General features: G+C 39.1%; 1 protein-coding gene across 7 annotated transcripts in view; it reads left to right on the top strand.

The window, feature by feature from the left end:
* The window catches only part of NSD3 (nuclear receptor binding SET domain protein 3), a 64150-nt gene that overhangs the window by 17908 nt on the left and 33663 nt on the right, over positions 1-12579 (top strand). For all 7 annotated transcript variants that reach the window (XM_050939836.1, XM_050939837.1, XM_050939838.1 and 4 more), the window contains exons 3-8: positions 2178-2246; positions 2976-3135; positions 4404-4558; positions 6305-6823; positions 7802-7928; positions 12328-12428. In XM_050939836.1, coding sequence (XP_050795793.1) covers positions 2178-2246; positions 2976-3135; positions 4404-4558; positions 6305-6823; positions 7802-7928; positions 12328-12428 — 1131 coding nt within the window. The remainder of the gene's footprint in view (positions 1-2177; positions 2247-2975; positions 3136-4403; positions 4559-6304; positions 6824-7801; positions 7929-12327; positions 12429-12579) is intronic.

Below are 12579 nucleotides of genomic sequence, written 5' to 3'. Positions count from 1 at the left end.
CTTTAATCTGGTTTGTTAATATAATTCAGCAAAGTATTCACCCTTGTATCTGGGCTTCCTTTCTTGCCCTTTCCCTAGCATTAAGTCACCTTCGCGTCAGGCCTTAGTCAATGTTGTATCATAGGTTTGCTATGCTTCCATAGCAGGGCCTCTCTTGAATGTTGCTTCTGTCCCAGTTTTCTCTGTGTGGGGAACTTTGTTGGTACAGGCCTGCTGCCTGGCAACCATGAAGAGCATCTTCCCAGGTATCCCCCAGACTGAACCAAAATTATTGCCTTCTATAATCCCACAGGCAGTCCTAGTTCGCAGTCACTTGGTCCTCCTTCAGTCATGTGCTCTATCTGGCAGCTAAAATTCACCAGACTCTGGGAGTCTGGTTTTAAAGGCACTATATTATATCCCTATAATGGGTATATAGGGTTTTACTGGCACTCAAAGGATTATTGACCTGCAGGAGGATGTAACTAGTGTAGTATAGAACTTTGTCTACCAGGAACTGGAATTATTTTAAATTTGCCCTCTTTCTATCTTATGCTTCCCTTTCAAGGGACACTGTCAAGCTAAAGTGTTTTAAAAGGTAATACCCGTGTTTCAAATAACACCTCCGAATACTGAAAATTTGAATTCATTTTTAAAAGTTTACTTTTTGCTTTTTATTCAGTTAGGCATTGAAACGAGTGGTTTTGTAGTCCTTTACTTCCTGCTTCTAATGTAGAAATCCAGTGCAACCCAAACTCTTCAGGGGAATACTTACATTTAAAATAAAATTAGTATGTAATTAAAACATTATCAAAATGAAAACACTGAACTCTGTGCTTTAATTTTTGTTTAAAAACAAAAATTTTGAGTCTGAAGTCAAACAACTGGTTAGAATTTGCTTCTAGGAAACTAAATGAGAAGTATGCAGTCTTTTGTTCGGACTCTATTTTGTGCGACTAGCACAATTGTTTGGGCAGAAATAGTTTGTCAGCTTATTGTAGTAGAAATCGCAGGCAGAAGATGTAGGTATATTTGCCATTAACACAGGTTGGTGTAGCAAGGAAGAATTTGTGGACTATGGGTATTTATTTGGTTGAGGTTAGACAACCTGTAGAGAATAACCCTTGTGTACCACTTTAGAACTAAGTACTAACTTTTCTATATATCTAAAGTAACACATGTTGAGAGCTCTAATTGGCATGTACTAGACAGTGTGTTTTAAGTGAACATTTTTTAGACGTTTCAGTGTGAAGCACATATTTATGATTATCTTGGGGATAATGTGTAATTTCAAGGGAACGGATCTTCATTTTAAGTGGACTAATTATAATCTAGCTGAATGGTACTTCAGAGTTTCTGACTGAATGCTTTGTCACACGCACCCTTCCCATGTATGTCCACTGTCTTTCCCTTTGAGTGTCTCCATTGACTGCTGCTTTTCCACCATATTAAACACAAGCTTCGAGTCCTTACACTTAAGGCCCTTTACAACCTAGCTGCTGTCTACTTACCTGTTGTTAGATCATGTGCCTTATCGTATCTACTCCTCTGGCATTGCTAGTTCCTATTGAACCTTTATCTCCTTTTCCTACCTTCCTCCATGCTATTCCTTAAGCATGGAATGCCTGTCCTCTTCACATTAACCTGTAAAGCCACTACCCTGTTCTCTTTCAGATCCTTCCTACAAACTTGCCTATGCTATAATGTCTAAAGTGAACTGCCAACTAATATCATTTGTGTTTCTTGGGATTTTTAAACCAATAAATAACTCTAATACTGCAGTCTATTCATATAACCAATTCACATTGTGTAACTGTATGTTGCACTGTTTTCTTTCCTCCCTTCCTTATTTCCTCTGAGTTGTATCTCAGTTTAGATTGTAGGCTCTGTGGGACAATGACTTCTTCATTGAAAATTGTACAGCACCTTGCAGAATGAGACCCTGATCTGGTTGGGTGCTGCTATAATGAAAATATATTAAGTAGTGTGAGAGAGATGAGTATTTTAAAACTGAACGTAGGTTAGTCATAAGGAGTTTGTCATGTTTTCTGATTTTTATGATGATGTTTTTTTTTTCCTCTCTGCTAATTATTTTTTCCTGCTCCTATTCTCTGTGGCGTGTTCTTCTGTTTTACCATCCCCCTTATCCTGTTTACTTTTATTTTCCTGTTCTCTCCTTATTGTTACCCTTTTCTTAGAGACCAAATGAGAGGCTTAGTGTGCTATCAGAAAGACCAAGAGAAGATACACTGTTGGAGGAAACCCCGGTTAGTACTTATATAAATTAACAAATCTTGGACTCTTAGTATTATAGCAATTGTCTTGCTGTCTCATTACAGTGTGAACATTGTATAGTTTATTATCAGATAAATCAGTCACTGTTGTTGGAAATGGCTATATAATTATTATTGTGGCCCGTGCTCACCCTATTTGTATATGATGACAGAATAAAGCAACACCAAAATGACATTTGTAATTGGAGCAAAGAGTCTTGTGTCACCTTATAGGTTAACAGACGTTTTGGAGCATGAGCTTTCGTGGGTGAATACCCACTTCGTCGGATCCATGCATCCGACGAAGTGGGTATTCACCCACGAAAGCTCATGCTCCAAAACATCTGTTAATCTATAAGGTGACACAAGCCTCTTTACTGCTTTTACAGATCCAGACTAACACGGCTACCCCTCTGATATTTGTTATTGGTTTACTCAGTAGAAACTTTCTGTGGGGATATCTCCTCTTTAGAATGGCTTGATTTATCAATCATTGCTCATCCCCAGTGAACCGTGCAATTGGAGTCTGAGTGTCCCCTGTTGTCATGATTGCATTTGACCATCAGTGCCAGCTGAAAGAAGAAAGAGAGGAAAAACTAAATTGATGAAGAAATAAAAATAAAAAAAAATCCAAACCAAAACACCTTCTGAATCATTGTGCGTTAGTGACTGGTATTAAATTGTTTTCTTCTGCAGCTGATATGACCGTTATCTTCTTTATAGGTCCAGCAGTTTTCACCATCTCTTCCAACGCAAGTTACAACTGACATCAAGTTTCAGGTTGGCGATCTAGTCTGGTCCAAGGTGGGAACTTATCCTTGGTGGCCTTGCATGGTTTCAAGTGATCCACAGCTTGAGGTTCATACCAAAATTAATACAAGAGGTAAAGAAGGAGAAACATTGGGCGGACATGTTAGATACTGTATCAGTAATTGCTCTTTAATTAAAAATATTGCTATAAAATACAACTGACAACTTATGCCAATTGGGAGAGGGCTCCCAGAGTGAAGATATCAATGATGAGCCAAAAAACTATTTAACTGTCTGTGTGACACAAACAGATCTCTTCTGTTGTGGTTCACCTAGTGCAATTAAGAAATGCAGAATTCTCTTAATTTTTGTTTATAAATATATTCAACTGTTCATTTAAAAAGGAACATTAGAGGAAAGTACGCAACTGAGTGATTAATTTTGATTTATCTTTTTTCCCCCTAATATTTGTTTTAGAACAAATATACATATGCTTATATAAAAACAATAACCGATGAAGATATTTTGGAGTGAATTTAAAGAAAAACAAGTCCACTAAGTGGCATTTTTGGGGGGCAATTGACATCTGGATATTTTGAAAAGTAAATTTTGAATGATTAAAAAAAACTTAGGATTGCCATAGCTACTTCATTGATCTGACTTAGCTTCCCCTGGTTCCATCTGGAAGATCTAGCCCTTATGGACTTGCAAATGGGGATAAGCATTCAGTCTGTTAAACAGGAAAACTTCAGTTGCACATAATGTTGCATGATTCTTCAGTTAGCAATATGAATAAACAAATGCATGTATGCTCTCAGACCGTGTGTGTTTACTTAGTTTAGAGAGAGATTCTGCCACTTTAACTCTTGTTGGGTTAGTATCCTTACAAGTAGTCCTACTGATACCAGTGATACTGCTCAGTGTGAGGACCAGGTGCTGCCACCCTTAGACTGTAATCTGAAGGCAGGGACAACGCCTCCTTTACTTTCTGAAGTGTTCTGCAAAGTTGTTACAATACATAAATGTGCAACTTCAATTTCTCATAGAAAGTTAGTTTTGTTGAATGTTTCTGTGTAACAGAGATGAGTTCCAAGCAAATTAAAAAACTAGATGGCGAGGATGTCAGAGTAGGCCCCCCACAAATTGACTTTGTAGCCCTTGTTTAGCTTCTAGTCTGACTGCATAATCTTATTTAGGCATTTTTAAAAAACCATATCTGATCTATAAGAAATGGATCTGCATGCATTTTACTTTCTAGCTTCTATAGAGCTAAGGAGAACTTTTGTCTGCAAGAATTGAGTTAGTTGAGTGGGGTAAGAATGTTAGGCTATTATATCCAAGTAAACACATGAACTGACTTCTGTTGATAGTCCTGCTTACTAGAGTGTGTTTTAATTTCAGGTGCCCGTGAATACCATGTTCAGTTTTTTAGCAACCAGCCTGAGAGGGCATGGGTGCATGAGAAGCGGGTTCGAGAGTATAAAGGACATAAACAGTATGAACAATTATTGGCAGAGGCTACTAAGCAAGCCAGCAATCACTCTGAGAAACAGAAGGTATGTTCAGCACTACATTCAGAACGTTATCCACAATGTCTATCAAAGTAAAACCTAAACTTGCAAAGAGGACCCATCCTGAAACCTATTGTAGATAGGTGCATATTCGAATGTTGGAAAAATAAAGTACTGTATGCATTCCACCTGTGACTAAGTAATCATTCTACACAAAGATCGTTAAATGTGTCCACATGCCCTTATGTCCTCCTTATGGATAAGCTGTTATCTGAGCTTGTTTTATCCCCTTTATCTCTGTAACTTTCATGGTTGTAGCGCTTTTCTGGACACTTAGTGTGTGTGTGTGTAACTTCAGAATAAATATTAGATCACAAATTTTCAGTGTTTCCGTTATTAATATATTCCTTAGAAAGCAGTGCACATTTTAAATAGCAATTTTTATGTTCTCAGTATCCCATACATTTCTGTGTTATGTAGATTCTGCTTATTAGCAGTCCCTCAGTTCCCAGCAAAAAGTTGCTATTATCTGATAATTGCTAATAAGTGGAAGTCAGGTTTGCAAGACAGCAGCCAGGGAAGGAAATGCTGGGAGGTGACTTTCCTGACTGCACTCTGCAAACCTGCCTGCAGGGAGAATAGCAGCAGTGAAGGAGGCTGCAGCCCTGATGCTGGAGCTTTCTGCAGGGAGAGGGGGTGTTGGGACCCATGAAGCTATACAGTACCTCTTCCTGCACTCTTCCCTGGATTGGGTCTCAGAACATACCAGTGCGGCCCCCTGGCAGGGATCCTGGAGAAGGCAGGGAGAGGTACCGTGCAGCTCCGGCATCTGGGCTGCAGCCCCCTCCCTTCTATTGCCATGCCCACAGCCTCTCCTCTCTGCTGCCCCTTCCTATGTGGTCCATGTGTGCATTCAGTTTTGCTGGGCTGCAGCCCCAGAAGGAAACACTGGGACATGCTGAGCACTGGCTGCAGGCAGGTTTGTGAGACTGTAGCCAGAGGAGGCATGTACTAGCACTTCCTCTCCTGGCTGCAGCCTCACAAACATGCCTGCAGAGAGTGCTCTGCACATCCTGGCGTTTCCTTGTAGGGGTGTAGCCTTACAAACATGCCTGCGGATGGTTCCTTTCTTCCCAAAATTTTTGCTAATAAGCAGCACGTTGTTGCTAATATCCAAATCCTATCAACATTGATGTTACTGGGATGGGATTGGTTCCCAGCCATATGTTGCCATTAACTGGAAGCTGCCGATACCAGAATTGCCCTTAAGCAAAATCTACTGTATTTGTGACTTATCACTGTATTTTGGTGGGCTTCTTAAGTAGATATTTAAGTTAATTAATAGTAGTAATGAACAGGGAATGGGAGGTTCAGAGGAAGAAACAGGATTAAAATAAGTGAGTGAATTGGATTATCTTCTGGTTCGTGTATCTACAGAATTGTGGATTAAACTTTTGCCTTCCGTTGTCTTTAGTGGGGTTACTCAGAGCAGAATCTGATTCACAGCTTTCACTGGTGATGGTGAAGTATGGCCTAGTAAGAATCCAGTTTGACTGTCAATTCCAGTGTGAGTTTGCAGGCCTGTTGGTGGTCCCCAGAAATATCTTGTAAACTGAAAAAACAGTCACCTTCAATCTGAGATAAATCAGGTACTTGGGAATGGCTTACACAGGGTCATTTTGAAGAGCAGGACCACATTTTAGTTTATTTTAATTGAACATTTATTTTAATGTAGCCAGGAAGCTAAATAAATAAATGTAATAGTGTTCTCTTTTTGTCTTTGTTTTAAAGATTCGTAAGCCAAGGCCACAAAGAGAGCGTGCTCAGTGGGATATTGGTATTGCCCATGCTGAGAAAGCATTGAAAATGACTCGGGAAGAAAGGATAGAACAGTATACCTTCATTTATATAGACAAGGAGCCAGAGGAGGCTTTGTCCAAAGCCAAAAAGACAGCTGCCCCTAAATCAGAGGCTAAAAAGAATCGTCGGCCTAAACCAGCATTGAACGCTCAGACAGAACAGACCAAGGTGGTGTCGGCATCCCCCTCATTATCAAATACTGAGGTGCGAAGGCAAAGTCAAAGGAGGCAATCAAGTGTGGAAGAAGAGGAGCCGCCACCGCCTGTGAAAATAGCCTGGAAAACAGCTGCAGCCAGAAAATCCTTGCCAGCTTCAATAACCATGCATAAAGGGAGTTTGGATCTTCAGAAATGTAACATGTCTCCAGTTGTTAAAATTGAACAAGTTTTTGCCCTACAGAATGCTGCTGGGGATGGAAAATTCATCGATCAGTTTGTTTACTCTACCAAGGTACACACTTATTTATTACCAACTCCTTTGTCTATAAATAACACACACCCACAATATTTAGTATGGGGCTCAAACTTAAGTGTCCACTAACTTTCAAAATGTGATGGTCCATGCAGGCGCTTTTATTGGATACTACATTAAATCTGTCAGGCCCTGCTTTTTATCAGCAGCCCCTATAATAGAAACCTCTATAAACTTTACCAGCTGCAAGGGCTAGTACAACCAAGAATCTGTGTTTTTTTTGTTCATTTTTTTAAGAAAGGTGGGTGTAGAAGGCTACTCTTTGGTTTTAGTGATAGAAGTTTCTACAAAACCATCAAGCTATTGCTGAGAACTTTTGAAATCAATAGCTACAACAAACCACTTGTTTAATTCTAGTTTCCCACTTTAAATCAGAATTGAGCTGCTCAGCCTTTCTGGGTTAAATTGGATCTATAACTTTGACGCCTGTTTGCAACAGGTGAGATTACAAGATGGTGCGTAAATAGTGAGTTAAAAGCAAAAAAAAAAAAAAAAAATCCTGTGTGGTAAAGACATTTTTAAAAATAGCGTTTACCTTTTAATCTCATGCAGATTATCAGCAACCCCTCAGTCAGTGTAAGTAGCAGTACCGGGGCTAATTGGCTGCTTTACTCTTTTGCCTTGTCTTCCTTGAGGACATTTATGTACTTTTAAATTTATATAATGGAGCCCTTCTGCATTAGAAATACCTACAACAACAAAAAATCCACTAGTGCTGTTTAGTGAGAGACTGGTGCATGCAGTATATTTATTTGAGGGGGGACAATTGGAGACTTTCTTAGGCGGTTTCCCTCACTGTTTCTAAACTGCTCTCCCTCATGGTAATGCTCAACATTGTGGCGTGCATTCTTGAATTCCAAGTTGTAAGTGATATCCTAATAGACTTCGTGGTTATTGAATTAATTTTCATGGTAGTCTGATCAGGTAATCACTAACTTTATTCATGTTCTTTAAAAGGGAGTTGGTAACAAAACTGAAATAAGTGTCAAGGGACAAGACAAACTTATTTCTACATCAAACCAGAAAAGTGAGAGAGCCACTGCGCAAAATGCATCCTCACCTGAAACAACTTCTGGGTCAACAGGTAGGCAAAGGTTGGGACTCCTTGACTAAATCATAACAAATTAGCATTTAAACAGGATGCAAAAGTCAGGTTACTTCAGCAATTAGAAAATCATTATGAACATATTTCTCTTTGCATAATTATTGCAGCAAATGTGTTACATGTAATCCACAATGGGTGCAGATACTTGAGGGGGGTGATCTTTATGGCTGTAAGAATTTAAGTGATGGGTAAACTACCCTTAGCTAAGCCAGTTAGAATCTTGGACTTGAGGGAAGGATGCTTGGCCATTCTGAAACAAGTGAACATATCTATTGGATGGCTATGATGGTGGAGAAAAGATAGGGAACAATGGGTAATGTAATAGTTCACTAAGTTGGGAGGCAGTAAAATGGTTCTGTGTTAGCAAACCATTACAATGGCTTTTGGCATCAAATTTCAAAAGCAGCAATTAGGACCAAAGCAAATGAGGCCAAAATCAACATAGTCTTGTAGTTAGAGCCAGGCTTTATGAATCAGGAGTAAATTCTATTCCCAACTTTACTGTTTTCTCATGTGACCTTGTACAAGATAATTAATGTCTCAGTGCTTCAGTTAATGCCCTTGGTAAAATGGGATAATGCTTACCTTTCTGAAGCACTCTGAGTACTATCTTATTAGGCACTGTATACATATAAAGTATTGTGTCTTTAAGAGAAGAATGTGAAGCAGTCAAGGGTATCTAGAGGCTTAGAATAGGAAGGAGAAGGCCTGAGGCAAATTCTCTGAAGAAACTGAACTTAATAACATGCAGGGAGAGAGGCGTGAGAATTTAAATGGAATGAGTAACTTTTACCTTGGAGAAGAAAAGCCATGATTATTGATGCTGAGGCTTCAGAAATGGCTATGAGTTTGGCTCTTCTTTCAGTGGGGAAGGGCTAATCCCAGCAGAAAGTCTCTGGGAGCAAATTGATAAGACATACTATAGAAAGAGGTAGGGTGGAAAATGATGGGGGAGAGAGACATTCTAAATTGAACTCCATTTTCAAGTCCTTCCTCCTAATTGCAGTGGTTTTAGTATTTCAGCCAAATGGTCTTTATCTCCGATGTGGAAAACACGTCAGAGATATTATGTGTTTGGACGTACACCTCTACCTCGATATAACACTGTCCTTGGGAGCCAAAAAATCTTACCGTGTTATAGGTGAAACCGCATTATATCGAACTTGTTTTGATCCACCGGAAAGCGCAGCCCTGCTCCCCCCGGAGCACTGCTTTACTGTGTTATATCCGAATTCGTGTTGTATCAGGTCGCGTTATCTCGAGGTAGAGGTGTATGTTTGTAATCATATTATAGATATTATAGGCTGTGGAGAAGACCTAGTTTAATAATGAATATGTAAAAAGTAAGTTTGGGGTGGGATCAGAGTGCATTCATTTTAATACTCAACAGCAGGATGAACAGTTGTCTTCAGTCTGGAACCAGAAAAGGGGGGTATTGGATTCAGCTTAGGTGCCATAAAACTGACTGCTCTTTCTAATAGATCTTTTTATCTTGTAACATTATTCAGTGTCACCTTGGCTTTAGTTTTGTAGCTGTGCAAAGGACCTGGTCCTAGTGTAGCTAGCTCTTTTTTCAAAACAAAAATAAAAATAAAGACACCAAAACAAAAAAACCTCACACCATTCTGCATATATTGGAACACCCTCCTCAGCCCACACAGTTCAGCTCCTCGGCATATATAATTCTTGTTACATAGTGTTACTTTAAATCTGCTATCCCCTGGGTTTTCACAGCAGATTGTGCCTGAGGACTTTCAAATGCAAGATGAGCACTTTTGGATTTTTTTGACCCTGGTGTGAGCAAGATGGGGTTTCATCTGCTGTTGACGACAGAGTCATTGTCTCTCCAGCTTTTAATTGCTATGATTCTGGCAGCTTTTTCCAAACTATTGCTACTTTGTTAATTGCCCAACAACAGAGGAGGTGCTCTCTGTTTTGTTTCCCTCCCCTGGAAACGAAGGGCATCACCTCCACAATTCGCAGTGGCTCTTAGGGCATAGGGAGGGTGAGAATTCTGAGCCTCTTTTTTTTCGTTTTCTCAGGTTTTTTGGATACGTAAAACATCACCTGATAACACCCCATACAGTGCATGAGCATTACTTCAGTATACACTCCAAACAGTCACTTTCAAAGCCATTTCCAAAGTCCAGACAATTATTGGTCCCCTCTCATGGAACATAACTGGAAGTCCTTTTTTCAAATTTAAGGTCACCGGAACTTCAGAATACCTTTACGGTAAAGTATTTTACAGAATGACTCTGGGAGCCCTGATGGATAAGCCACAGTGAGATGTACAGAATTCCATCATACTGGGGAAAATCTGTGTCTGTAACCTGGAATCTAATAAGAGAACTACTTTAAGAATTCTGTTTAAAGGGGAGACTGGAGGTATAAATGGAAACAAATCTGACCCAATGACGTGGTAGCTAGTGAGGTGCACTGCTGATTAGAAACCAGCCTGAACCTAGCTCTTGTTCATAAATTGCACAGAAGTAGGATAAGAGTATTGTGGAGGTGATGCGCTGAACCTTTGGGGAATGGGGAACAAGGAGTGCATATTGCACTACTTGAGCATACCACTGGCATCCAATACGAAGTGGCACTGGTCTCCAACGGCACTATCTTCTCTGATACAGGTCTTTCATCACAACATAACTCCTTCTGCTGTGTTGAGCATAGAGAAGAAAGAAGAAAACTGATTAGTTGAACTTTCCCAGTCAGACTTGTCCAAAATTAGTGAACCCTTTTCATGGATAGTACAAGGCATGCCTGCTGAACATAGAGGTGACGCAGGAGGGGCTGCAGATCAGGTGCCTTGGGCCAATCAGAGCAACTTTAATACACAGTAAAATTTGAGGTATACTCTTGCCTTCTAAATCCCAATATGGGAACACTCTCTAGGACCCAAAAGTTAAATTACTCCAAACCTGAGGGGCACTAAGATTCTCCACGAAAACATGTAATGTTCTAAAATGTGTCCCTTTTAAAAATAAAATCTTTTAAACCATTTGTATTTGCCATTTGTTCCTATCAACTTCCATTGCACCAATTTAAATGCACAATTTTCTAAATAACGAGAAAGCAAGATTAACAATAGGTAATACTGAGTAATTGCACATCACATGAAACCTCACTAAATAAATATTAATTCTAAGTGCATAAGGGAAAGGTGAAGTTCTATGCTTCTAGAGTCCTCTGGAACAATTTCCAGCCTTTGGTTACAGCCTGCCTCTTTTTCTAGATATATACTATATTATCAATGGAAGCAACACAGACACTTATGGCCTCCAACATGAATCCTCTTAACAGAATACAAAAAATTCCAGATCTGTATTTTTTATTCTTCTAAATAATAATCATTTTTTTAAATTATAAAAAATATATTTAATTTCTATCCTGTTAGGTTGAAAACACCTGATGCAGAAGAACAAGACTGTAACTCGTGCTAAAAAAGAATTTTTGAACTTTGGACTTTTCTATCAGTCTTACACCTTTAATTGTGTGCTTTGTTTCAAGAATTGCACATTGCTCAAATGCTGTGCAGATGTTCCTCAACAGGAGCAGTGTTGTAACACAGAATATTCTTTTACCCTTGCCATTTTTTTTTTAAAAAGTAGCCTGTGTTCTGGTGTCTTCAAGTATCCTAATCACCCTTATTAATCTGAGCTTGCTTTCCAGGGCATAAATTTAAGAAACATATTCTTTAGTTTTTGTCTGCTAGAATAGCTTCCTGTCCATTGATCACCATTTGTTTTCAATTTTTTTTTCAGCATCCTGAAATCTTTATCTAAAGTTGTCAATTTTTTTATTTATTGCAATTATGGTAGCCTAGCTTTTGACTAAACTTGTCCTAATATCTAGAGTTCTTATAGTTGATAAATCAGTTTATCCACCTGGCCATAAAGTCAAAGGCCCCGAGAACCACGTTTTGAAAAGTGAAAGTTTGGAATCTAAGTCCTGAATCTGTAGAATACCAAGACATTTTAGGTAATGAGGTTTTCAGAGTTATGGATACCTTCCAAAAGAAGTGAAAGGCAAACTAGTTAATTAGAAAACGATCAGACCGGAGGCTCTGAAAGTAACATACCATGACAGATTGTTACCCTATTCTAAACATGTGGATTCCAGTCTTTCCCTTCACCCTTTTATTGGTGTCTTTTCTGAACCCAGGCCTCTCTCCATTAGATGTATTGTCTGCAATCAGGGCTCCAGCTGGCAAAAAAAACTTTGAACTGACTGTTTTTAAAAAATCTGTTAAATATCAAAAAAGCAAAAAAAGCTTTGCTTTCATTACTACAGCCATTGACTTGGTACTGTGAACATATCACACTAAGCTGAAATAGAAGGAATCATGTAATAGAGTCCTTTTCTTTCTCAGGTTCTGTAGAAAAGAAGCAACAGAGAAGATCGATTCGAACCCGCTCAGAGTCTGAGAAATCCACTGAAGTTGTGCCAAAGAAGAAGATCAAAAAGGAGCAGGTTGGCTTCCTCCATGTAGAGAGTTAAAATATATTTTGTATTCATAAATGTTGTGGCTTATATTGGTGCCTTTTTATTTTTCTCCATTTTGCCCATCGAGTTTCCTTTTTGGACTATCCTTCATGAAATCCCCCTGTCAGTACCATTATTG

Source organism: Gopherus flavomarginatus, chromosome 2, assembly GCF_025201925.1.
Source record: "Gopherus flavomarginatus isolate rGopFla2 chromosome 2, rGopFla2.mat.asm, whole genome shotgun sequence".
NCBI classification, from domain to species: domain Eukaryota; kingdom Metazoa; phylum Chordata; order Testudines; family Testudinidae; genus Gopherus; species Gopherus flavomarginatus.
Note: the sequence above shows the minus strand (reverse complement) of the source record. Positions and strands in the feature narration are given on the sequence as shown.